This window comes from Callospermophilus lateralis, chromosome 13, assembly GCF_048772815.1.
Source record: "Callospermophilus lateralis isolate mCalLat2 chromosome 13, mCalLat2.hap1, whole genome shotgun sequence".
NCBI classification, from domain to species: domain Eukaryota; kingdom Metazoa; phylum Chordata; class Mammalia; order Rodentia; family Sciuridae; genus Callospermophilus; species Callospermophilus lateralis.
The window spans coordinates 14,379,336-14,404,930 of NC_135317.1; the positions used below are offsets into that span (position 1 = coordinate 14,379,336).

At 43.6% G+C, this 25,595-nt stretch overlaps 1 protein-coding gene and 1 pseudogene across 3 annotated transcripts in view; one reads left to right on the plus strand and one right to left on the minus strand.

Moving 5' to 3' along the window:
• The window catches only part of B3galnt2 (beta-1,3-N-acetylgalactosaminyltransferase 2), a 39,744-nt gene extending 20,927 nt beyond the window's left edge, over positions 1–18,817 (minus strand). For all 3 annotated transcript variants that reach the window (XM_076831920.1, XM_076831919.1, XM_076831921.1), the window contains exons 1-4: positions 18,611–18,817; positions 9,656–9,803; positions 5,119–5,219; positions 1,851–2,044 (exon numbers count right to left, since the gene is read on the minus strand). In XM_076831920.1, coding sequence (XP_076688035.1) covers positions 1,851–2,044; positions 5,119–5,219; positions 9,656–9,803; positions 18,611–18,722 — 555 coding nt within the window. In that variant the 5' untranslated portion in view covers positions 18,723–18,817. The remainder of the gene's footprint in view (positions 1–1,850; positions 2,045–5,118; positions 5,220–9,655; positions 9,804–18,610) is intronic.
• Positions 18,818–24,235: 5,418 nt separating this feature from the next.
• On the plus strand, positions 24,236–25,415 carry LOC143379387 (geranylgeranyl transferase type-2 subunit beta-like; annotated as a pseudogene).
• Positions 25,416–25,595: the final 180 nt, after the last annotated feature.

The window sequence follows — 25,595 nt, forward strand, 5'->3', positions numbered from 1 at the left end:
GGAACAGAAGACTGGAATGCATACTGTGATCCTTGCGACAACCTCGAACAAGACAATGGGACAAGAGCTGAAGCTAAAGGAAGAATAGAAGTTAAAAACAGCATTCTAAAAAATATTCGGTCAACCCACAGAAGGTAGAAAAGGAAAAACAGGAACAACAGGGAAGACAGAACAAAACACAGCAGGGCTGGGGATGGGGCTCAGAGGAGAGCGCTTGTCCCTCACATGTGAGACACTGGGTTTGACCTTCAGCACCATATAAAAATACATAAGGGTATTATGTCCACCTACAGCTTAAAAAAAAAAAAAAAGAAATAGGGCTGGGATATGGCTCAGTTGGGGCTGGGGATATGGCCAAGGTGATAGAGTCCTTGCCTTTCAGGCACAAGGCCCTGGATTCAATCCCCAGCACCACACACACACACACACACACACACACACAAAGCAAAATGAAAAAAACTCTTTTTGATAATTATGCTAAATGTAAATGGAATAACACTTTCTATAAAACAAACAAATAGAAATTCTAGGACTAGATTAAAAAAAAGACCAAACTTTACAATGCCCATTAAGAAACAAAACCTCTAGCACTGTATGAAAATCACAGCAGACTGTGACCAAGAGAAGCTTATCCAGGAGCAGGAGACCGAGTCAGTGACTGTGATTCTTCACACAGAGTAAAGGAGAAAACTCTCGGACACATCCGGGTGCCCACCGGCAGGAATAGACAGGCAAGCACCACGCTGCAGCACAACCCACTAACAGAAGACTGAAGGAAAACTCAGTCACACGGTGGAACCAATGAGTCGGAAAACGAGCAAAAGGAATTCGGCCACAGAGCACTACAGCGTAGTTCCACTCTGCCCAAGTCCTAGGACAGGCGAGGCTAGTGCCTGGCAAACAGTCCCAACAGCAGCAGCCCCTGGAGGATGGGGGATGGGGGATGAATAGACCCGGAGGGAACACAGGGAAATTTCTAGGGGATGTATGTCCCATGTACTTTGAGAGGAGTTTGGATTAAGCAGGTCTATGCAGTTTAAAAATCTGCACGTTGCACTTTATGCAAATTTTTAAAAACTATCAACAAACATTAAAGTTTGGTGAATGGCAGCATGCTGACATTCAGGGGTGAAGCACAACCATCCTAAAACCTACTCTGAAAGACATTTTTGAAAGCTGGATGAACATAGGTGATAAACAGCAAGATGTGGATTACTGCAGACCATGACCGGTGGCTATGAGTGCTCACTGCATAATTGTCTAGTTTTCTATACATTTAAGAACCAGAAACAGGTCCTCTTAGATACCATGCGATCCTCTGCTTCTTCAAATCAGATTTCCCCAAATTCAGGAACAGAGTGACCTCAGTTCTTGTAAACACACATCTCCCATACATCTTCATTACAAAAAAGATCTCAAGCAGCTATTAACCTTGTATTATAGATTTTAAGGGCTAGAAGACATAGTAATACTCATGTATTCTAAGAGTCCCAAACTTTTTATATCCATGACTAGATTTTTTTTGGAGGGGAAGGGGATTGAACCCAGGGCCTTGTGCAAACAAGGCAAGCCCTCTACCAACTGAGCTATCTCCCCAGCCCTCTGCACGACTAGATTTTGAAATCCTTGAGTTTTAGGAAAACTTCTAATCTAGCCTAGTTACTTATGTTTTCTAGATCTAACACATTTATTCATAGGTAATCTCTCCCAAACCAGCATTTATAATGTATTGCAGTACCATGTATTCAATTTGAGAGGCAAGAAAAGAGAGCCTCCCACCAGAGAGCTGCCTGCCCTCCCACCTGCTGTTCACCAAGAGCAAGAGCTAGGCTTCTGAACAAGGCGCGTACCTCCTGTTCCGCCTGGTAGAGCTTGACCGTGATGTTTCTCTGGAAACCCTCGTCGCTGGCTTCATAGAACACTCCCAGGCTGGTAATGACAATCGGGTGGAGCACTCGGAAGCTCACGCTGACGACCCGGGCCTCGGAGAGTCCTGATGAACCCTCCTCAGAAAGACTGAACGCCTCGATTTCCTGATTCAAAACTATGGAAGTAACGAGAACAGGGATTTTACACAGATACGAACTTTTCCTTCACCAACAAGAAGTAATGGAGTCTGTAATTCCAGCAACTCCATGGAGGCTGAAGCAGGAGGATCACAAGTTTGAGGCCAGCCTAAGAACATAGCGAGGCCCTAGGCAACATAGCAAGGGGCTGAGGATATAGCTCAGAGGTGAGGTGCCCCTGGGTTCAAGTCCCAGTATCCAAAAAAATAAAAAATAACAAAGAAGTGGACTTAACAGCAAAATATAGGTAACTACTTATATGATTTTTCACAAATGGCATTGTTTTTTCCAATGTTTGAAAAATCAAGGCTGCTCCTTGAAAAAAACCTATTTTGAAATTTAAGAATAAGCTTTCAGGGCTGGGGTTATTGACTCAACGGCAGAGCACTTACTTTAGTACATAAGGCACTGGGTTCGATCCTCAGCACCACATAAAAATAAAAAAATAAAAGTACTGTGTCCAAAAAACAAAAAAAATGAAGTTTTCAGTCAAATCTAGGTAAGTCATTCAATTATCAGCACAGCCTTAACAGGGTTTTGCACACATGGAGGAGACACACCTGAAAACCACAGAAGAATACTAAATTCAGGTCAACCAGAAGAACTGGATGAACAGAAGTAACAAAAATGCACTGACTGCAGTCATGAAGTCTGGTCTTGATAGGCAAATCCCCCAAATGCTGCTTCTTGTCAGCCAATTTAAGAATGCCTGCTTACTACCACAGATGAGAGAAATCTCCATAGCACCGAGGCTGGCGTCTGACTCCCGCCCCGCCACCACCCATCCCAGGCACCTTGACAGGCTCTGGGTAGGGGCCTTTTCCAGCTCTCAGGTCCACAAACTGAAGTTAAGAGACCTTAAGCGATCTACCAAGAGCTGCAGAAAGTGGAAGAGAAGGCACCAAACCCAGCTGCAAGGACTCCAAAGCTCGTGCTCCTTCCCCTCTCCCAGATGGCTGATGGGCACCCAGTCCTTCCCAGTTTACCTCCCCAGGTACCAGGAGAGAATCACCAGAGATCATGTGAAACCACCAATATGGACAAGAACATCAGAGCTACTTTAAGAAATGATATAAAGCTTATGTTTATTTAAAGTTATCATAACAAAGTTCTTACTGTCTTTTAGAGGTGTACAGTATGCACATTTTTTGTAGCTCTAATTAATAAAGATTAATTACTTGTTTTTTTAAATAAAGATTATTTATTTATTTTCACATAAATAAAAATGGTATTAGGGCTGGGGCTGTAGGTCAGTAGAGAGCTCTTGCCTAACATGCACAAGGCCCTGGGTTTGACCCTAAGCACCACAAAAAAAAAAAAAAAAAAAAAGTTAAAATAAATTTATAAATTTTAAAATCTTATAATTTTTTTCCACACACCTGCAGATCATTTAGATTCTAACCTCAGAGTTTCTAGGAGCTATTTTACACTTGGATCTTCAATAAAATGTGACTAAAGGGAAGTGATGGCTCCTAGTCATGAGCAGGAAGGAAAAGCGGACAGACTTCAGTCAGGAGTTGGGCAAGCACTGTCAAGAGTCCAGACTCCAAACACACTGGACAACAAAAACTCTCTTTTGTATATGCAAGAAATAAAGAACATCAAAAGTAGAAGCATGGGCTGGGGTTGTGGCTCAGTGGTACAGCACTCGCCTAGCATGCGCGAGGCCCTGGGTTCGACCCTCAACACTACATAAAAATAAACAAACAAAATAAAGGTATCGTGTCTAACCAAAAAATAAATATTAAAAAAAAGTAGAAGCATATCTGTTAAAAGCAACTGGTCAAACATATCACAACAGTCATATTTTCTGTCTTAAACATGCCTTGCACTCTAGCTCCCTAGACACAGGAAACCCCGTTGCTTTGATAATGCTACTAATCAAACCTTCTACACACCACAGTGTCATAATTAATGCCCAGCAGGACTTCTAAGGTACTGAAATAACTATAAATGCTTTCAGGGTAGTCAAAAAGATAAAGTTAGATTCAACATTAACTTAGATTTTATATATTTAAAAAAATGTGTAACCCATTAAAATTTTCTACTAATGCAAAGGTCCATTCCTTCGCTATTACTGAATAACAGCCCTTCAGAATGAAGTTCCAGTTAGCTTAAATGTAAAGGTTTTCCTGGTTGCGGTCTGGTTTTGGTTTTCAAGGGTAACTTGCCGTAGGCTACCACATCATCATCAATACAGCATTTTAAGGAGTTCATAACCCTTTGGGCTTCCAGTGAAAGCTAAAGGATCCTCTCCCCAGAACAACACAGTTATACACAATGTTCTGCTTACAATATCAACATTAATGTTAATTCATTAGACATCCTAAGTAAGAAACTCCACTTTATAACATAGACCCAAATAACATGGCCCAATTTACTTAAAAAGCCGACTAAAACCCAACCTCATAAAAAGGCAGCCTCTTTAAAATGAAATAATACAGAGCACTGCCTATGCTGTGCCACTCCCCGGCACACGCACATCTTCAGACACCCCATGGGGGCAGCGTGTCCTGCTTCCCAGCCCAAGAGCCCTCCAGACACTTCAGCAGCCTGCACCCTCCTTGCAGCCATGTACAGGGGACGAAGGGAAGGCACAGAAGGCCACACAGCCTGAGCAGGGCAGAGCCAGCCACAGAGCCACACTCTGACCAGTACACTAGCACTGTCTCTAAATGCGACCTATGGGTCACTGTAAAGGTTGGACAAACCTCAAAATGCCAGAAGTCAACTCAGCGCACTGAATACTGGGAAAAGTTGAACCTCCCTTAGAGTCACAGCTGAACACAACAGAAAGTACTAATAAACAAACACAGGAAATGCTGAAAGAGAGTTAGCACTTCCTCAAACTGGGCTGTCGAACCCAGGGTTTCTGACATCGACACCCTGTCTCTAAATAAAATACAAAATAGGATGGGGATGTGGGGGTCAAGTGCCCCCAAGTTCAATACCCAGTAACAACCGCCCAAAAAAACAGACTCCATGCCACTTAACTTAGCAACTTTTACTCAACACCTGAGCTGTGGATGCAGCTTGGAGGAAGATGACCTACCTGGGTTGGAGATGTTAAGCAGTCTGCAGGAATAAGGGTCCTCTCGGTCCTCCACAGGCACGTCACAGCCCCGAGCACCTATGATGAACTTCACAAGCACCCTGAGAGACACGTGGGTATCCACACGTCAGTGACCTTGACCACACCCGTGCCCGCTTCCTCACCCATTCCAGAACTTCTACTTTGAGAAGCAAGTGTTCATGAGGATTAATTTCTACAAGACTACAGTATTTGCATCAACACTGTTATAAATTAACTGGTGAAATCAGCAGTTTCCAAAGTTCAAAATTCGATAATTCAAGATTCTAAGCATAAGGAATTTCCAGAAGCATCTGAATATCACTGAAGAATACTCTACAGTCTTCTAGTCAAGCAAAATGGGGGAACACACAAATGGCACAGTGCTGACCACAGCACGTGCACTCTCAGCCCTCTGCTGCAAGCCGCACAGAAGCAAACTACCCTGAAGCAGCGTCTCAAAAACCTCTGAGGCCACAATTTTCCTTTTTTGCTTTCTTCTGCTCTGGCAGGTACTCCTGCAGCTCGAGCTCAGTCTCCCTAAGGGGAGGCTCCTGCCGCTCCTAGACCTCACCCACCAGGAAGCCTGTAACTGGCTCTTCTCCTCCACACTCAAACGTAGTGAATGTGGCCCGAGCTGCACTCCTGGAGCTCTTCTCAGTCTGTTCACTCTTTCCACTCCCTCCCTTTGGACAGTGTCACTTACCCCCAAGGGTAAACTAGCCTGGGAATGACTCAAACTAGTATCTCTAGTTTGCACTCATCCTCTAAGTAAAAGATCCATAAGTCAGCCACCTTTACCTGCACAACCCACTGGCAGGTGCGTCCTGAACTGGCTAGTACCGTCTCTCACAGGAATGCTGTGAAATGATGATTAAGCACAGCCTTTATTAAAAATTAGAATTACACATCTTACCATTTAAATATATCAAAAACAAGGAAATGTTCAGATTCACCATTCTCTGATTTTACTATATTTTACTATTGTGCACTTGAGGTTATTTGTATCTACAGCTGTATGATGGAGATGTGATAAAAGACATGTTATACACATCATTCTCCAATTCTGCATTCAGGAATGTCACTTTAGTGGTGTGCGATTTGCTATGGCAGAAATACTTCCACCATGGAAACTGGCAAAAACACAAAGAAGTGCTCAACACATTGTTTTCTTGATTGTCTCCATTCAAGAAAGTGTGGAAAAAATGTTAATAATGCAAATTAAACTTAATGTGAAGTACCCATAGCTGTTACACTGTGGATGGGTCCCCAAAATTGAGGAAACACCCTCCCAATGTTCAAGACTATGGTCTGATTCAGCCAAGCCATCACTGATTTCATTGTCTGACAGTCAAGTTCTGATATATCTTTCTTTCTTTTTTTTTTTTTTTTTTTGGACACTAGGAATTGAACCCAGGGATGCTTAACCACTAAGCCACATCCCCCAGCCCTTTTCATTTTTCCATTTTGAGACAGGGCTTCACTAAGCTGCTGAGGCTGGCCTTGAACTGCGATCTTCTTGCCTCAGCCTCCCAAACTGCGGGGATTATAGCTATGTACCACAGCACCCAGCAAACTCTGACATATCTTAACTGGCACTTCAGTCTTTTTTTTAATATATATATATATATATATTTTTATAGTTGTAGATGGACACAATACCTTTTTATTTATTTATTTTTATGTGGTGCTGAGGATGGAACCCAGCATCTCACATGTGCAAGGCAAGTGTTCTACCACTGAGCTACAGCCCCAGCCCCTCAGTCTTACTCTTCAACTTAAAAGAGTTGTCAATTGTAACCACAAGTTGGCTAAGACATAAAAGTCAAGCAAACGGGGCTGGGGTTGTAGCTCAGTGGTAGAGCGCTCGCCTGGCATGTGCAGGACCCTGGGTTTGATCCTCAGCACCACATAAAAATAAATAAATGAAATAAAGGCATTGTGTCCAACTACAACTAAAAAATAAATATTGAAAAAAAAGAAGAGTCAAGCAAACAAGAAAAGCATTCTGTGAGAACCGACCGACCACGTGGAATTCACTGAGAGTGCTATATATTCTATTATCTGTCGATTAAGTGGTGCACATCCTTTGTAACTGGGAAATTTACAATGAACACACATTTATGTAGAAGCACTTTCTTCCAGACAGCCAGGCAACAAACACTTCTCAGGACACCCCGCTCCCAACTCAGCATACCACACTGAGCTTCTTTCCCATGCAAACCGTTCTTCTCACTTGGTACTTTGACAAAAGCTAGCAGTTACCCCAATCCCTCTTTCTCTGACCAGGTAAATTCGCCCCTCAGCAGCCCTAAATGAACAGGTCCACTCCCTCAGCCTCCACATACCTGCTCTGCTTGCTCGGGCCGCTGTCTACTCCTGCGAGCACAGGAACCCCACCCCATCCCTCTGCACAATCTCTGGGTCCCTCCTTCCTTCCCTGGCTTTCTAACACTTGCCCTCATCAACCCCCTCAGCCCCAAACACCCCAGGCCATCTTATACCTATTTACAGTATTGCCCATGAAACACCTTGCAACACCATCACATCCAGGTCCTTCCAAATCGCGAGCCCTCCAAACACCTGGGCTATCCTGCACCTACATCTGTGTTCCACCACATAGAGCACCTCCTGCTTACAAAGGACACTTGACAAACATGTCAAATCGACAAATGACATTTTCACTACAAAGGCCTAGAATTGAAGAAGGGCCTCAAGGTGTCTAGTGCTGAGTTTGGCTCTAGAGAAAGGCAAGGAAAGTGCGCCAGGCCCCAGATATGCACACACTCCGAAGGCCACTGAAGGCAGAAACCCACACATGGCCGGCACAGCATGGGAACAAAACAGGCACAGACAAGTGCACTCAATTACTGCATGCATTCACCAAAAGTGGCCTTTAAGCTATCTTAAATGCTTTTATTGAATTCATGTAATCATTCCCCAGAAAGGTGCTTTTAGCTAGTACCTATTTGTATACAGACAGCCATCATTTTCATAAAACAAGCTACCCAGCTTACTAAATTTAAAGCAAGAACTGCTACGAAGGTGAATGAACTACTGGCTGAACTACTGGCGAGCTTCTGACTGTAAATTCTGTCATTACATTTAGTTCTGAGTTGTTCATTCAAGTGTTGAGTGCCTTGCTCCAGGCCACACCAGGAGCCAGTAAGACACAGAAGTCAGCAAGACAAATGATGTGTAAACACAGCATCTAAACACAGCGACTCTGGTGATGTGCAGATGCACATCTAAGTACAGCAGCACACCGGCGGGTGGTGAGTGTGGCAATACCACCAGAAGGGAATAAGAGGCGGGCAGGAAGGGGTTGCTATTTAACAGGGAGCCCCACACCCATGCATGGGCCTATGGCGGGGAGAACTTCAAGTGGAAGCAAGGTCTCGACAGGGGACAGCAAGGACACAAAGTGCAGAGTAGATGGTGGCACAGGGGAACAGAGGCCACTGGACACTGGGGATTTCATTCTAAGCAAGAAAAGGAAGTCGGGCAGGGGTATAAACTACCATCATTTGACTAATTTTAAAAGGAGCACACTGGCTGCTGTATGGAAAACAGAATGTACAGGGCCAAAGGTAGAAGCAAGAAATCCACAGAAGGGGCTCCTGCACAATCAGGTGAGGATGGAGCAGCGAAGGTGGAAGAAGTCCATTCCAGATCTGACCTAAAGCAGCACCAAGGGACGGGATGTGGCCCGTGAAAGCAAGGAAGCCATGGTGAAACTGGGTTTTGGTCTGAGCAGCTGGTGGAGTCCCTATTTTCTGAGGTGGGAAAGGCTACAGGAAGTATGTATTCTGGAGGTGGTCTGACAGTGGTGACAATCCTAGGCCTTTGCTTGCTGGACAACGATTCTACCATCATTGGGATCATGACTAAGGAAACCTGTCTTGGAAAGGAATGAAAGCTGCGTGAGGAGGACAGGAGATCCCCAAAAGCTCATGGCCAGTGACAAGAAAACTCACACCCGCAATTCACTTGCAGTGCTACTCAAAAGTGCTAGCTCAACCCCCAAGAGGCCCCTTCTGCTCATGGCCCAAGTGTCTGCGCATCGCTGGGGCCTGGCTTCTAAGCTTCCTTTCTGCAGCTCCCTCACTACAAGGAGAATAGACAGGGCCCCATGCTCCTAACCAATGGCTGAGCCACCTCCTGGCCGCAAGATGGGTGCTGAGAAGCACAGTGTGGCCAGGGCAGTCAGAAAAGGGCATGTGCATGGCGCTTGCCACACCCCAGGCGTCCACCTCTGGACAGTCAGGGAAAAGCACTCTAGAGTGGAAATGCTTGGGATTGCTAGATGAGGTCAGAGCCAAAAAGAAACCGCGGTGCATAACCAACAGACACACTCTCCTCCAAGAGCCCATCAGCTTCAAACTGGTCAAATCCACTTCTGGGGCCCAACAATGTGTAACAGAAGCAAGGTGGCCTCCTATTTCAATCAGCATCTCTAGCTCCCGCAGACAGGGTCTTAACACCCTCAAAGCAGGCAAGGAGCCTGCAGAACACCTACCGCTGACTCAGAGCTGGGTGACGCAGCGAGTGCTTCAGCCAGGTGTTTCTTATAGCATCCCGGAGCTCACGGTTACTTCGAGCTGACAACACACCCACCACCACATCATAGTGACTGGACTTCCACTGAGGAAAGAAGACCGGGGAATCTATAAATAAACAATGAGAAACCAGAAATAAGTTATGTCTCAGTTGCTGTAAGTTCAGTGTATAACAGGAGCAGTTTATTATAAAAAAAAAAAATGTCTTTAGGTGTGCAGTAAATACAAAGAAAAACACATCTTTAATTACCCATAAGCCCCCATCCAGAGGTAAGTGCTACCTTCCGTCTTTCCATCTTTCGAATGGGGATATCTGCACTCATGCAAGCATGGAAGTTTTTCAAAACAGGTAAGATGCTTGTGGTAAGGGAAAAGGCAATGTGTCAAACAGTAACAGGCAACAAGTCAATCAGGCCACAGAATCCTGGCTCTGCCACAATCAGCTGAAAGTTCTTTTAACTTCCTGAGTCTCTGTTTCCTTGACTACAAATGGATATAACAACACTTCCCATAAAGCTCTAGTAAAATTTAATGTGTACCAAGATCCTGGGTTGGCTCCCAGCACAGAAGAGGCCCTCAACAGCAAATGCCAGAAGAAAAGTGCTTCGACAGGTGAAGTCCTGCACTGTTTGTGGGATGAAGTCAAAGGACTTCCATACTGCAAAGTATCAGAACCCTTACTTATGTCAATGAAGTCTACCTAGCAAAACTTTCATTATATACAAATTATTCTAAAGAATAAAAGAGCTGGGGATGGGGCTCAGCGGAGAGCACTTGCCTAGCATGGACAAGGCCCCGGGTTCAATCCTCAGCCCTGCAAAAAAAAAAAAAAAAGAGAGGGGAAACAACATTTTTAGTTAAAAAAAAAAATCATGTAACAAGTCATAAATGGTTCATCTTTCACTGTCATAGTTCTACTGGGCAAGACTACATGCAAACTCTAAAACTTGACTTCAGAAAGAGGATGCAGGCTCCCTCCTTGTTTCTCATCGAATCAGTTTGAGAGCTACCAGCTTATATACAGCTATGATATGATCCACGTCACCTTTCTCCAGTGCTGGGAACTGACCCAGAATATTGGCAAAAATAAACTATGAGGCCAGGAATCTTTTTTTTTTTTGGCCAGGAATCTTTACTACACTAAATGCAGTGCTTTACAGGATCCAGGTTTTCAGCCCAAAACACAACAAAAAACACCTTGATGCTTTTTCAAAGGTCCAACTAAAATAATAAAATCAGGGTAAGATTATTCTAGGAAAATGTTAAGGCTATTATATTATTACAATAGGAATACAGGAAATGCTTACCTAATTTTCTATATAACAGATAATATATACTTACAAAAGACTTCACTTCTAAAAGGAACAGATACTTGTTATTACATTTGTACCAAAAATAATTCTTTTCTAAATACAGAAATATCTTTAAAATAAACCCAAACTTTCATGGATTAAGCTTGCTTATTAACAGTCCTATTCACTAAACTCCTGATATGTGGTAAATGATTACACACAGAAGTTCACTTAATGCTCACAACCCGGCTGGTAGGTACTGACTGACAAAATGAGGAAGCAGGTACAGAGAACTCAGGACCTGCCCCAAGTCAAAAGCTAGTCAGCATGGGGCTGACATTTACTCCCAGGCGACCCGAGTCTATCCCTCATTTCTGTTCTGTTCGGTGTCTGCATAGCCCCATGTAGCTTATTTGATCTTATCCACATCACCAGTTAAAATGAGGAATCAGTGATAGGTGAATCACTGAATGTGCTGTTTAACACATTTTTTTTTAAAATTCATGGCCCAGAAACATTTTTCTCTCAGATATATAACTATATGGTGAAAGCTGTACCTGTTGCTGAAAATAAATGAATCTGAACTTGGAGAACTGAAATGCATACGTGAAAATTTTGTCATTCCTACCACCCCCTGCATAGAGAAAAACAGTAAGGACCTTCGAGTGACAGGAGGTAGGCAAATGTCATCACCAGTCAAGTCGGACATGGATTCCACTGCCAATGTGCTATGTGACCTCAGCAAGAAGTTATTTACATCCCTCAGCCTCAGTTTCTTTGTTTTCCTTCCAGTACTAGGGACTAAACCCAGGGTGCTCTACTGCTGAGCTATATCCACCAGCACTTTTTATTTTGAGACAGTCTCACTAAGATGCCCAAGCTGGCCTTGAACTTGTGATCCTCCTGCCTCAGCCTCCCATGTCGCTGGGATCTCAGGCATGCACCACCATGCTCAGCTTTGTCTCATTTCTTAATGACAGAAAACTTGAACAAAAAGTATTTAGATGCTCTAGTTCAGTCTTTCAAAATGTCATCTCAAAAGATTTAAAGCTGTAGAAAGGTAAAAATTACACTTTTTTATTTTATTTTTTATTGGTTATTCAAAACATTACAAAGATGGCAGAATCACATCGGTTACACATCCACATTTTTACATAATGCCATAATAGTAACTGTTGTATTCTGCTACCTTTCCTATCCTCTACTATCCCCACCTCCCCTCCCATCTTCTCTCTCTACCCCATCTACTGTAATTCATTTCTCTCCTTATTTTTTTCCCATTCCCCTCACAACCTCTTATATGTAATTTTGTATAACAATGAAGGTCTCCTTCCATTTCCATGCAATTTCCCTTTTCTCTCCCACCTCATGACTCTGTTTAATGTTAATCTTTTCCTCCTGTTCTTCCTCCCTGCTCTGTTCTTAGTTGCTCTCATTATATCAAAGAAGACATTTGTTTTTTAGGGATTGGCTAGCTTTACTTAGCATAATCTGCTCTAATGCCATCCATTTCCCTGCAAATTCCATGATTTTGTCATTTCTTAGTGCTGCGTAGTACTCCATTGTGTATAAATGCCACATTTTTTTTTATCCATTCATCTATTGAGGGGCATCGGGGTTGGTTCCACAGTCTAGCTATTGTGAATTGTGCTGCTATGAACATCGAAGTGGCAGTATCCTTGTAGTACGCTCTTTTGAGGTCTTCAGGGAATAGTCCGAGAAGGGCAATAGCTGGGTCAAATGGTGGTTCCATTCCCAGCTTTCCCAGGAATCTCCATACTGCTTTCCATATTGGCCGCACCAATTTGCAGTCCCACCAGCAATGTACAAGAGTACCCCTTTCCCCACATCCTCGCCAGCACTTGTTGTTGTTTGACTTCATAATGGCTGCCAATCTTACTGGAGTGAGATGGTATCTTAGGGGTGGTTTTCATTTGCATTTCTCTGACTGCTAGAGATGGTGAGCATTTTTTCATGTACTTATTGATTGATTGTATGTCCTCCTCTGAGAAGTGTCTGTTCAGGTCTTTGGCCCATTTGTTGATTGGGTTATTTGTTTTCTTATTGTTTAATTTTTTGAGTTCTTTGTATACTCTGGATATTAGGGCTCTATCTGAAGTGTGAGGAGAAAAATTTTGTTCCCATGATGTAGGCTCCCTGTTTACCTTAACCTAAATGTCTCATTTATCTGATGCCATCAGAAAACAAAAGTGTTTCACAAAAGCAAAATTTCAAAATAACTAAACTATCCATCTGAACGCCAAATAGCTATTAGATTTGGTGATAATCAAAATAATTAGTATTTCGGGCTGGGGCTGAGCAGAGCACTTGCCTATCATGCATGAAGCACTGGGTTCGATCCTTAACACCACATAAAAATAAACAGATAAAATAAAGGCATTCTGTCCTTCTACAGCTACAAAAATAAACATTAAAATTAAAAAAATAAATAATTAGTATTTCGAGACAATGTCTTGCTAAGGTTCTAAGTTGCTGAGGCTAGCCTCAATCTTATAACTCCTGTCTGGGCCACCAAGTCACAACAATTACAGGCATGTGCCACCATACCCAGCTAACCTGTTTTTTGTTTTTTTTTTTTTAAGAGAGAGAGAGAATTTTAATATTTATTTTTTAGTTTTGGGCGGACATGACATCTTTGTTTTGTATGTGGTACTGAGGATTGAACTCGGGCCGCCCGCATGCCAGGCAAGCGCGCTACCGCTTGAGTCACATCCCCAGCCCTAACCTGTTCTTAATGAATCAAAATCTTCATAAAAAATGCCTCAAATTTATCGCTGTCTTGGCATTAATTCTAGCTGCTGCCTCAGTGGTATCTTTCACCTGGACCAATACAAAGGTACATGAATTATTCTCCCTGATTTCTCCATATTACTGCAAGGTTTTTCTAAAAATAAGTAAATAAACACATCCAAAGATAAACACATGGCATGTGACAATCCCATGGGATTGTGGTTGGAAACTACTTTTGGGTCCTACTCTACCTCTCTGCCTCCTGCTCCTAATACCCCTGCTGCTTCTCTTCAACTGCTCTGCTTCACATGCTTTGTGCCTTTCTCCACTCCGGCGGCGGCAGGGGGAGGGCATAGTGTTGTCTTTTAGAGAACTTCTGCTTCCAGATACAAGGAATCAGACTTGAGAAACACGGGTCTCTTCTCCCACATACCATCAAAAGCAACAGCTATAGCAGGACAGACTGCTGAGTGTTACAGGTCCACACCCCAAGTGGATGCTTCATGAGCACTGGGCAGGAATGTGCGGCAGCTCCCTTTACCAGTCCAACTCTGTGCTCTCTCTACCCTGCTATGTGCTATAACCACACAGCACCAAGTTTGACTCTGGTGCCTGAAAACAGGGACAAAAATGAAAACTAAGAAAAACATGAGACAAAAGGACATAAAGATCATTCACGAAAAAAGGCAAATAGGCAACAACCCATGGAAAAAACCTTCAACTTGAATTAGAGCAGTAAAACACCACTTTTCCTTTACATTCAAACTGACAAATGTTTTAAGTGATATGAACTAAATGATGGCAGGGACTTCAAGGAAACGGACCCTCTCCTTCACTGCTGTGGACATGTAATCTGGTGCTGCCTTCTGCAGGGCACTTTGACAATATGCAAACACCTTGGAAGGGAATAATCTTTGTCTAGCAATTCCATCCTGAGAACTCTTAAGACACAGTCACTGATACAAATATCTGCTCACCACAGCACCACTCGCCAGCAGTGAAAACCGCAAGTCCACAGTGCACAAGCAAGGAACCCATCAAATAAATCATGGTGTATCTGTGACAGAATACCACAGAGACAGTAAAATCCTGTAGTCGATCAGAGATACTATCCTACATCATACCAAGAGAAACCGGCTGTAAAAACTATGTACATTCTGTTCAGTTCCATTTATATACAGCACAAAAGCAGGCAAAGCTCTGCCGTTATATCAGGGTGGTGGTTTCTACTAGGCAGGGATGGAGGAAAGCAGGAAGGGTGCTTCAGTGGTGATTTTCTTAAAATTTGAGTGCTGATTAGCTGGGGATTTTGAACTTGTGCAAATAAATTAAGCTGCACAGATACATGAAAAGAATGTGTATTATACATCAATGACATTTTAAAGCATATTAAATAATTTCCCCCAAACATGTACCAGAAACCTAGGTGTCCCTCAATATATGAATGGATAAAGAAAATGTGATATATATACTCAATGGAATATTATTCAGCTTTAAAGAAGAGTAAAATTATGGCATCAATGATTTGAGTTAGAGAATATCATGCTAAGTAAAATAACCAATCCTACAAAAGCAAAGGCCAAATGGTTTCTCTAATATGCGGATGCTAATTCACAATAAGGTGGGGGCATTAGGGAAGAATAGTGTTACCTTAGAGTAGGTAGAGGGAAGTGATGGGAGGGGAGGGGAGGGGATGTGGGGATAAGAAAGATAGTAGAATGAAACAGACATTATTACTGTATGTATATATGACCAATATGATTCTGTAACATGTACACTCAGAAAAATGAGATTATATCCCACCTATGTATAATACATCAAAGTGTATAGATGCATTCTACTGTCATGTATAATTAAAACAAATAAAAAATTTTTAAAAATGTATTAGATGTGCTTTTAAAAATGGTCTATATTCCTTTCCTTTTTAAAAATAATTTCATTTTTCTACAAAGAACTTGTTTCACTTTTAGAAGAAACTTTTTAAATCATAAAGTCATTGTGGCATGAAAGCAGATGGATGACCTACTCATTCACCCCTCCCCAGTTTTATTCTCTTATTCGTTCATTCAAATTACTGAGCACCTCCTGTGTTCTCTGTGCTTAAAGGTACAGACAGCAGCAAGCAAGTTCTTCACAATGTCAGGAATAATTCATATCCCCGGGGAAGCTCCCCAGGATAGTGACCATTTCTTTTCTTAAACACTGTAATACATTCTGAAAGTCTAGCTACCTGCTAGGCTCTGCACTGACTGCACATCCAAAAATCTAGGGAGTGCACATCCAAAAACCAAGGGAGGCTGACCTCAAACTGACTGTTCAAAATAAGCTCAAAAACCAAGAAAAAAAAAAAAAATCAAACAAAATTCCACTCTCACATTGCATGTTCTTGGACAATATCAATCACCAAAGACAAAAATCTTGAAAATGAAAAAAACCACAACAAGCTCCTCCCAGACCTAATGAAAAGGAGTCACCATGTACACTATTACAGTGTGCTCTTGCCAGCCTCAGAGGTACCTCCCCAAACAGCCTGCTAACATAGACTTCAGCTACCACCATGCGCACTACCACTCCTCTCTCAAAGCCATGGAGTGCTGTGACTTAGGCCCTGTCCTGGGATTCATTGAGTCTCCAAAACAACCCTGTATCATTATTTTCAAAACAAAGAAACTGAAGTACAGAGACATAATTAGCACACAGCATACAGGGGTAATCTTAGAAGAACTAGGCCTAGGCAAACTTGCAAAACAAGCAGCAATTGGTTTCTGACCTACTTGCCCTAGGTCCCCACAGACTTCTGAGCACACCAGGCATCCAGCGCACCTTGCACTGCAGGTATTCACTCAGTGAATGTGTTCCTTTCCTTTCTTTGGTTTCCTTCTTTCCAAATAGCCTACACAGTGAAGGCCCCCCCCAAAACCCTTTTTTTCTTTTAAATCACATCATTCTTCTAAATTAACTGTTAAACAATCCTTACTAAGGCATTACCCAAAACCAGTATGCTGGGATCAGGAATACCCTCCTCTGTATGCCTGGCCTGATGGCTATCTCCTTCATCCTGCAGGATCCTCCAGATGCATGGAGCTCCCAAGGAGGCCTGCTTCCCCTTAACAGCTGCTTCCCTGCAGGTCTCAGCTGTTGAAGGCAATCCCCACAGTAGAACAGATCCTGGCACAAACACAACTCACTTCACTCAGGTCCCTGCTCAACTGTCTCCTCTTCAGTGGCCTTCGGTGACTCCCTGTTGAAACATATTTGTCACTGTCCCATGAGATTTATAATTATTTACTTATCCTCTGTCTTCCAATTAATAAATGCATAAGGACAAGCAAGCCCTTTATCTTGATTACTGCTTAATTCCGCACCTAAAACAGGAGCTGGCCCAGAGAAAGCTGCAATGTTTGCTGAGCCAACTGCCAGCCAGAAGGCCTTTCTTAATATTCTGGGGAGGTAAATCTCCCAGAAAATACTGTCTCGACTTGATTGGATCGAAGATGGACAAAGAGGCAGAAGAGAGAACAGAAGTAAATCTTAATATGCTAACTTGTGGGAAGAATATTTAGCAAAATCCTGGGGTTTTCTGTCTAGGTTTAAAGAGTAGGATCAAAATGCAAAAATTCCCAAATGTTTTAGTTTAAACATGGAGAAGCACAACAGAGAAAGCAGCTGTGGGAAATCTTGGCAATCACAAACCTTGTCCTGTTTTGTTTTGAAAGTGCTTAAGGGAAAAAAGTTAAGAGTCTGTCAGGTTTTAGATTACAATATCCTATTTATTATCTGACCAGATGCCCAATACCCACTCAAAGTTAGAGTTAATTTCTACAACCAGTATTGATCTCCTCACTCATTGCCCTGTCCCTTCCCACAGTTCACCTGTTTACTTAATCTAGCCTGGTCTAACAGGGTGACAGGCACCAGTCACACACCAAGCAAACAGGAAAAGCCTGTCTCCAACTAAGAAACTGATTGCAGGCCCAGAAAGATGGAAGCATGAAGGCAAGGTTTTTGTTTGCTTTAGTGAACCCCAAAAGACTGTTAGGGTAAAAAATATTCTAAGGGTGCTCTGCAAGTAGATTTTAGTAGGACTCACTGATTGAAAAGGAAATCGATAAAACACCAACCCAACAGATGTTACCAAGCACTTCAAATGTATGGCAATTTCTTATCAACTCAGTCTAGAAAAAAAAAACAAACCCCCAACTTGTTAATAGGCTAACAGCACTGTAATACTGTACTTCCGTCATATCACTTAAATAATATTTCATCTATTCAGGTCACATAAATAGCCTTTTCAAAAAGCTGGTGGTTTGTCAAATAGGAAAGTAAAATAACTCCAACATAATCTTATATGACAGTGAGCCAGTTTTGAGGACTGCTAAATATTTTGTTAAGGCTCAAGAGATATCTGCAAACAGCAAATATTCCAGTTTTTAAAACTTTTCGATTAAAAAAAAAACAGCTGTTTTGAGAGAGGAGGTAAGAAAACAATCCCAACATAGTTAAAAAACAAAATAGGTATTACCTCATCTTTAAAAATAGCTTGCTTTCCAGCTCTGGGTACAGTCCTCGGCAAGCCCTTAAGGAGGAACGGCAGGGGAAGCTGGAGGGGTGCTGGGGAGCTGGACCCCTCTGCACCTGGGTGCGCTCCCGCGGCGGCCGCGCTCGGCCAGGACGGGTGCCCGCACGTGCACCGCGCCAACCGGCCCCGCGCTCCGGGGCCCGCGGCACGCGAGCCGCGCCCGTCCCACTCGACCCCGCCGTGGCCCAGAGCGCACAGCACGCCCACCCGGCGCGGGCTTCCGTCGGGCCTGCCGCCCCGGCGCCCGACAGCCACGCTCCGCGCAAGACCCCAGCCCCGACCCCGCGCCTCACCTGCCGCGCCGGCCCTGGGGGCGCGGGCGGGCGGCGCGGAGCGCAGCCGCAGCCAGAGGTGCAGCGCGGCCCCGAGCACGCACGGGCACAGCAGCACCAGCCAGTTTCGCATTGGCCACCCAGCCGCTCCCCCTCGCGCCCCGCCGCGCGCAGGGCTCCCCCGCGTCCCGGCCGACAGCGAGGGCCCCGCGCGCGCCCGGGCCCGCGGGCGACTCCGGCCCGCGTCTCGCCAGCCTCCGACCGCCGGCAGCGGCGCACGGCGCCGAGGCCCCGCCCCGCGCAGCCCCGCCCTTCGGCGCAGAGGTCCCGCCCATCGGCGCACAGGCCCCGCCCCGCGCGCGCCGGCCGGGAGCTGAAGTCCCGCGCGGGCCGCAGGCAGGGGGCGTGCCCGGGGCCCCGCGCCACGGAAACCACAGCTCCCAGGGTCCCGCGCGAACGGAGCATGCGCATGCCTTTCGCGCCGGGCCGAAGCCCCACCGGGGCGCCCGCCCGCCCGCAGTGGCAAGGAAGAGTGTGGGGGCCGGCCCCGCGTGCGGTGGCGGGGTCCGCCCTCCAGAACCGCAGGGCTGGAACGTCGGGCCACGCGGACCCCGGCGGTGGAGCCCAGGGCGCCGCCCAGGCTGGCACCCGGCGGGCGGGACGGAAGTGCGGGGGCCGGGCGTGTGCGGGCCGCGGGTGGTGGGGCGCCCACGGCCGCGTGTGCTCCGGCGGCCTCCCCCGCGGCTCAGCGGGTCTCCGCGCGGTCAGAGCCTGAGGGTCGCTGCGGGGCCTGTTAGTTTTTGCAGAGCAGCCCTCTCTTGCAGTTACTTTGTATTTGGTTGTTCTTAAACATTGTTGCGCTGTGTGCTTGGTTTAATGGTCGTGTAGAAGCTACGGGTCTAAAGAGTTTATACACTTTCTGTACTTAAATACACTCGTGAGGCCAAAAATAATTTTTTAAAAAGAGATTTGTGTATTTTTTTAAATTATCTGTTACAAATCCAAAATTCTAAGAACAGCTGTAATCCTTTGCTATCTCAATTTCTGTAGGTCGGGAATTTGGGAGCTAAGTCCTGGTTCAGGATCTTAAAAAGTTTTAGGCAGATGTCAGCTGGCCCTGAAGTCACCTGAAGGACGGGCACTGGTTGGAGAGACCCGTCCTGGGTGTCTGACTCACGCGGCGGACACCTGCACTGTGAACCCTTGAATGACTGCCGCTCCTGCCTGTTGATTGCGCAGAGCAGCCCCCAGTCGATGCGGAGTGAATACCAAGAGGAGAGGATTGTTGGGCGCCTTCTCAGGCTGGCTACCGCAGTATTGGATACAAATTTGAGCAGAAACAAACTACTGTTTCTGGGCAGTTTCCCTGAAGACAGAAAGGAACACTTTCCTTCCTGTAGGAAACAGATGAAATTCAAAGACTGATCATTGTGACTTGGGAAAATGTCACCAAGATCAGCCTTCCCTCTCCCAGGCATCATGTGCATATTGCAATAAGGAAGGAGAATGTGTATTGTCTTCACGTATCCTGATAGAACTTTCAGGGCTAGGATGTGTCTCAGTAGTAAAGTTCTTGCCTAGCAAGTCCAAGGCCCTGAGTTCAGTTTCCAGTATTGCACAAAGAGAATTTTCTGTTTTAGAAGCTATGTTGATATGCTTTCTACATTTCAGTTAGAAGTTGTGAAGAGCATGGGGGGCTAGGGTTGTGGCTCACTTAGCACGTGTGCGGCCCTGGGTTCCATCCTCAGCACCACATAAAAATAAAAAAAGGTATTGTGTCCAACTACAACTACAAAATAAAAATATTTTTTTTAAAAAAGAAGTTGTCAAGTTATCACAACTCCCAGCTGAGGCAGGAGGCAGAAAGGTAGCAAGTTTGAGATCAGCCTCAGCAAATTAGTGAGGCCCTACACAATTTAGCAAGAGCCTGTCTCAAAATTCAAAAGGGGGCTAGGGTTGTGGCTCAAGCCGTAGCGCGCTCACCTGGAAATGCGTGCGGCCCGGGTTCGATCCTCAGCACCACATACAGACAAAGATGTTGTGTCTGCCAATACTAAAAAATAAAAAATATTTAAAAAAAATTTAAAAGGGCTGGGGATATAGCTTGGTGGTAAAATCCATCTGAGTTCAAGTGCCAGTACAGGGTGTGTGTGTGGGGGGGGGGGGGAACCCACTGTCAAGAGAGTAATAATTGGTTATCACAAAGGATATATTTTAATCCTTAAGAAAGGTAGTAATGCCTTCTTAATAACCTATCATTTTCATTTTGTGAATAAAGAATTATGAGATAACCCCAAAAGAGAAATTGCTCATGATTTTTCAGATCCATTCATTTAGTAAATATTCACTGAGCATCTATTATCTATATGCCAGGCACTTTTACAGGTATATTATGTATGTGCAGGGCACTTTATATACATAAGTAAAACTTGCCCTGTGGTAATAGAGAAGCAAGGTGCAGACCTCAGACTTCATATATAGACACATAAATGTTGGAAGGTGATAAGTTCTATGTAAAATATTAAAAGAGCAGGTGTTTTAGCTGTGACAAAATACCTGAGAAAAACAAAGATTTACTTCTGCTGACAGTTTCAGAGGTTTCACTCCATATTCAGCCAGTTACATTGTCTTGGGTCTAAGGTGAAGTAGAATATCATGGCAGAAGGGTGTGGCAGAGAAAAGCCACTCAGGCTATGGAGGAGGCTGGCAAGCAGTTTCCAAGAGAGAGAAGAAGAGGCTGGGAAAAAGATACAGTCCCAAAGGACATACCTCTAAGGACCCTTCAACTATGTTCCTCTCATGGTTTCACCGCCTCCCCTCATTCCATTCAGACAGGAGGCTAGTGCCTTTGGGGGCCACTCCAGATGTAAACCATGACAGCAGGGCAGGAGGATTTGAGTGTGAGCCTGAGGTGGGCAGATGCAGCAGTGTGTGTGTGTGTACACACAAGCATACACGCATACACTGGGGATTGAACCCAGAGGTGTTTTATCACTGAGCCCTTTTTTTTTTTTTTTTTTAATTTGGAGACAAGGTCTCAACTAAGTTGCTGAGGCTGACCTTGCACTTATGATCCTGCCTCAGCCTCCTGAGTTGCTGGGATGACAGTTTGTACCACCATGCCCAGTTAGAATGCAGTATTAAAAATCAGTTTGAAACAACTTTCAAGTGAGTACTAAAGGTAGAAATAAGTAAAAACACTATACAGTACTCACTAATTATGGTGGTATCCCTCCAGTTGGCAACCTACAGGGGCGGGTCTTCACTGGTTCTCTGAAACCCTGTAGCTGAAATAGTTTTGAATAACTTGTTACCATCTTTCAAATCCTTGGACCTGTGGGTGCAAGGATTAGGGGTTAGGGAAGGGCAAGCTCAGATAGCTGGTTACCTGCACCACCATCTAATGCCACTAGTGCCCGGAGGAAGCAATGCATGGGTGCTGTGACAGCACAAAGCAGAAGGGGCTATCCTGGGGTAAACACAGGGCTGGGGCCTGCAGGCAAAGGGGTGGAGAAGGACATTCACAGGCACCCTAGGCAGGAGGTGATGACCTGCTGTGAGGGAATCTCAGCAGTCTGGTATGACCTCAATGCCAGGGAACAGGGTGGAGAAGGGGGACAGAGGCAGCACCAAAACTAAGACTGCGACCAGGAGCTTACAGTCCAGCTTGAGGGCTCCAGGGGAGGGCTTTTGTTTTTGTTTTCCCTGTTACAAAATCAAAATGTGACCATGAGAAGAAATTTGGAAAATGTAGAATAATACATGAAGAACTAAATAACACTAAATACAAGTCATATGTTTTATTTAGTTTTTCCACTTAAAATATTTTTGTGAAAACCATAAATAAGAACTTACATTCATTTATTTTCTCCTACCCTGTAAGCGTAGAAACTATCATTTTTAATCACCTAATCATTTATCCCATTGTGATTTCTCATTTGGTATACCTATCATTGGATATAGAGGTTGTTGCCTTAGTTCTGCTAGAACAAGTAATATGGGCACTTCTGCTCACAAAACTACCTGGCATTCCATAGGATCTTCTTTTTAAATACATTTTAGGGGTCTCTGTTCACACTGCCCTATCACCTTGAACATGAATCTCTTATTCCACTTCCCCTGGCATTAAAAATGTTGCCTTGCAGGGCTGGGATGTGGTTCAGTAGTATAGTGCTTGTCTAGTATATCTGAAGCCCTGGGTTTCATCCCCAGAACTAAAAAGAATTCCTGATTCAAAAGGCAGAACATTTTTTTTATGGAATATTTTTATGGTTTTCAGTTGTTTCTATTCTTTTGTGAATTATCCATGTATTTGCTTTTTAACCACTTGGATGAGCTTTTTACATATTAACTTTTTATATTTTACTTTTATTGAAAATGTTTTTCTTTTGATTTATGACTTAGAAACACAAAAACATTTAACATTTTTATAAATTCAAATTATCGATATTTTATTTTTCCATGATTTTGGAAGTTACTGACCAGGGAATCTGATCAAAACACTTTTTTTTTTTTTTTTTAGTTGTAGATGGACAGCATGCCTTTATTTTATTTTTTGTATTTGGTGCTAAGGATCAAATGCAGTGCCTCACACACACTAGGCAAGTGCTCTGCCACTGAGCCTCAGCCCATCTGATCCATATTCTTACTTTTTAAACTTTTCAATCCATTTGGAAATTATTTTGGAATATGGTGTGCTGCAAGAATCTTTTAAATAGGTTTTATTTTATATTATTTTTTTAGTTAGTTAAATATATTTTTTCTTCCATACAGCTAACTATTGCCCTGGGCACATTATATCTTTACTTAAGTATTTTCTTTGATTTTGCTCTACTAGAGCAAAAGCCAGGGGCACTCTGCCACTGAACTTACACCTCCAGCTGTTTTTATTTTTTATTTTGAGACAGGGTCTCCCCTAAATTGCCCCAGCAGCTTTCAACCTGTGACCCTCCTGCCTCAGCCTCCTGAATACCTGGGTTGACAAGCATTGGCCACTGCACCCCACCTCTTGCTTTATGAAGTCACTAACTTAAATAGAGTTCTAAACACAATGACACTTTTTATGAACTCCATCTTTGCATTAGTCTATCCTTCCCTCAGCACTGCAGCGCTCTAGTGATTGTGGCTGTTTAACATTTGTAACCAAGAGGGTGACTCTGTCTCAGTGCTCTTCGTTCTGATGATATCATCACTGTTGCTCGTGATTATTCTGCTTCCCCTAAACCTCATATGTAGCGTGAAGTGAATGCACACTCATCAGAATAGACACATGTAATAAAATGTAAATTAAAATGTAATGTTGGGATCCTCCTTTAGCCCACCCCAGTTTTCTGTCCAGATTTAACTAATATGGCCTATTTATTATTTCTTCTTCTTCTTCTTCCTCCTCCTCCTCCTCCTCCTCCTTCCCCCATTTCACCCTGATCCTCGCTCACCCCGTCTGGTCCCAACAGCTGCCCCAGCCTTCCCCACCAACCCCCTCAACTCATGCCACTTCTCTGGGCCACACACATGGACACAGTGCCTCCCTATGTCCCCCAAATCATAGCTAAGGCACAACTGGCATGCTGAACACTTTAGGAAGGAATTAGCCTAACAAGTGACTGAGAGGAACATTTAAAATTAGGTGTGAGTTTTTCACTCCCAGACATGGGCACACCACAGAAGGATGTTATCATCAAGTCTGATGTACCTGTCACCCTTTTACTGGAGAAACATGCAGATTATATTGCATCCTATGACTCAAAGAAAGATGATTATGAATACTGTATGTCTGAGTATTTGAGAATGAGTGGCATCTCCTGGGTTCTGACAGTAATGGATCTCATGGGACAACTTGATCAGATGAATAGAGAAGAAACTCTGACGTTTATTAAGTCATGCCAATATGAGTATGGTGGAATCAGTGCAAGCATTGGACATGATCCTCATCTTTTGTATACCCTTAGTGCTGTCCAGATTCTTATACTCTTTATGATAGTATTAATGTTATTGATGTAAGTAAGGTTGTGGAATATGTTCAAAATCTACAGAAATAAGATGGTTTTTTTGCTGGAGACATTTGGGGTCCCAGTAAGCAACTGGTCTAATTGGAGTTAATGGTCTGGAGGTTCTAGCATACCCTGTTGTAGTTATATCAGCATTCAGAAGCACTGGAACAGAGGGGCGCAATCTAAAAAGAGAAGGGCTGAACACAAGTGCAGACCAGAGAGACCAGCTGCTTCGTGGGATATGAAAATCTACTTTTGTAAAATAGGGAGAAATGATAAAAGATTCTCCTTTTATGCGGTGGCAACTTTGGCTCTGTTGGGGAAACTTGATGCTATTAATGTGGAATTTGTTTTATCCTGTATGAACTTTGATGGTGGATTGGGTTGTCAATCTGATTCTGAATCCCATGCTGGACAGATCTATTGTTGCACAGGATTCCTGGCTATTACTAGTCATTTGCATCAAGTAAGTTCTGTTTTACTGGGTTGGTGGCTTTGTGAACCGACAGTTACCTTCAGGAGGACTCAATGGAAGGCCGGAGAAGTTACCAGATGTGTGCTATTTGTGGTGGGTATTGGCTTCTCTAAAGATAATTGGAAGGCTTCATTGAATTGACAGAAAGAAACTGCAAGCTTTCATTTTGGCATGTCAAGATGAAGAAACTGGAAGGTTTGCAGATAGACCAGGAGACATGGTGGATCCTTTTCATACATTATTTGGCATTGCTGGATTGTCACTTTTGGGGGAAGAACAGATTAAACCTGTTAGTCCTGTTTTTTGCATGCCTGAAGAAGTGCTTCAAAGAGTCAATGTTCAGCCTGAACTAGTGAGCTAGATCAGATTGTTGATGGAAAAGATCTCCATAGAGCTTTTCCATCTCAACATTTCTGGTTTTGAACCTAAAAATTACTGCTAATATTTTGTATATTGTTAAATTAATTTTAATAAATTATATAATTATACATATTATAAAATAAAAGGTTGTATTGCATTTTCTTTTAGATTCCTTTTTGAA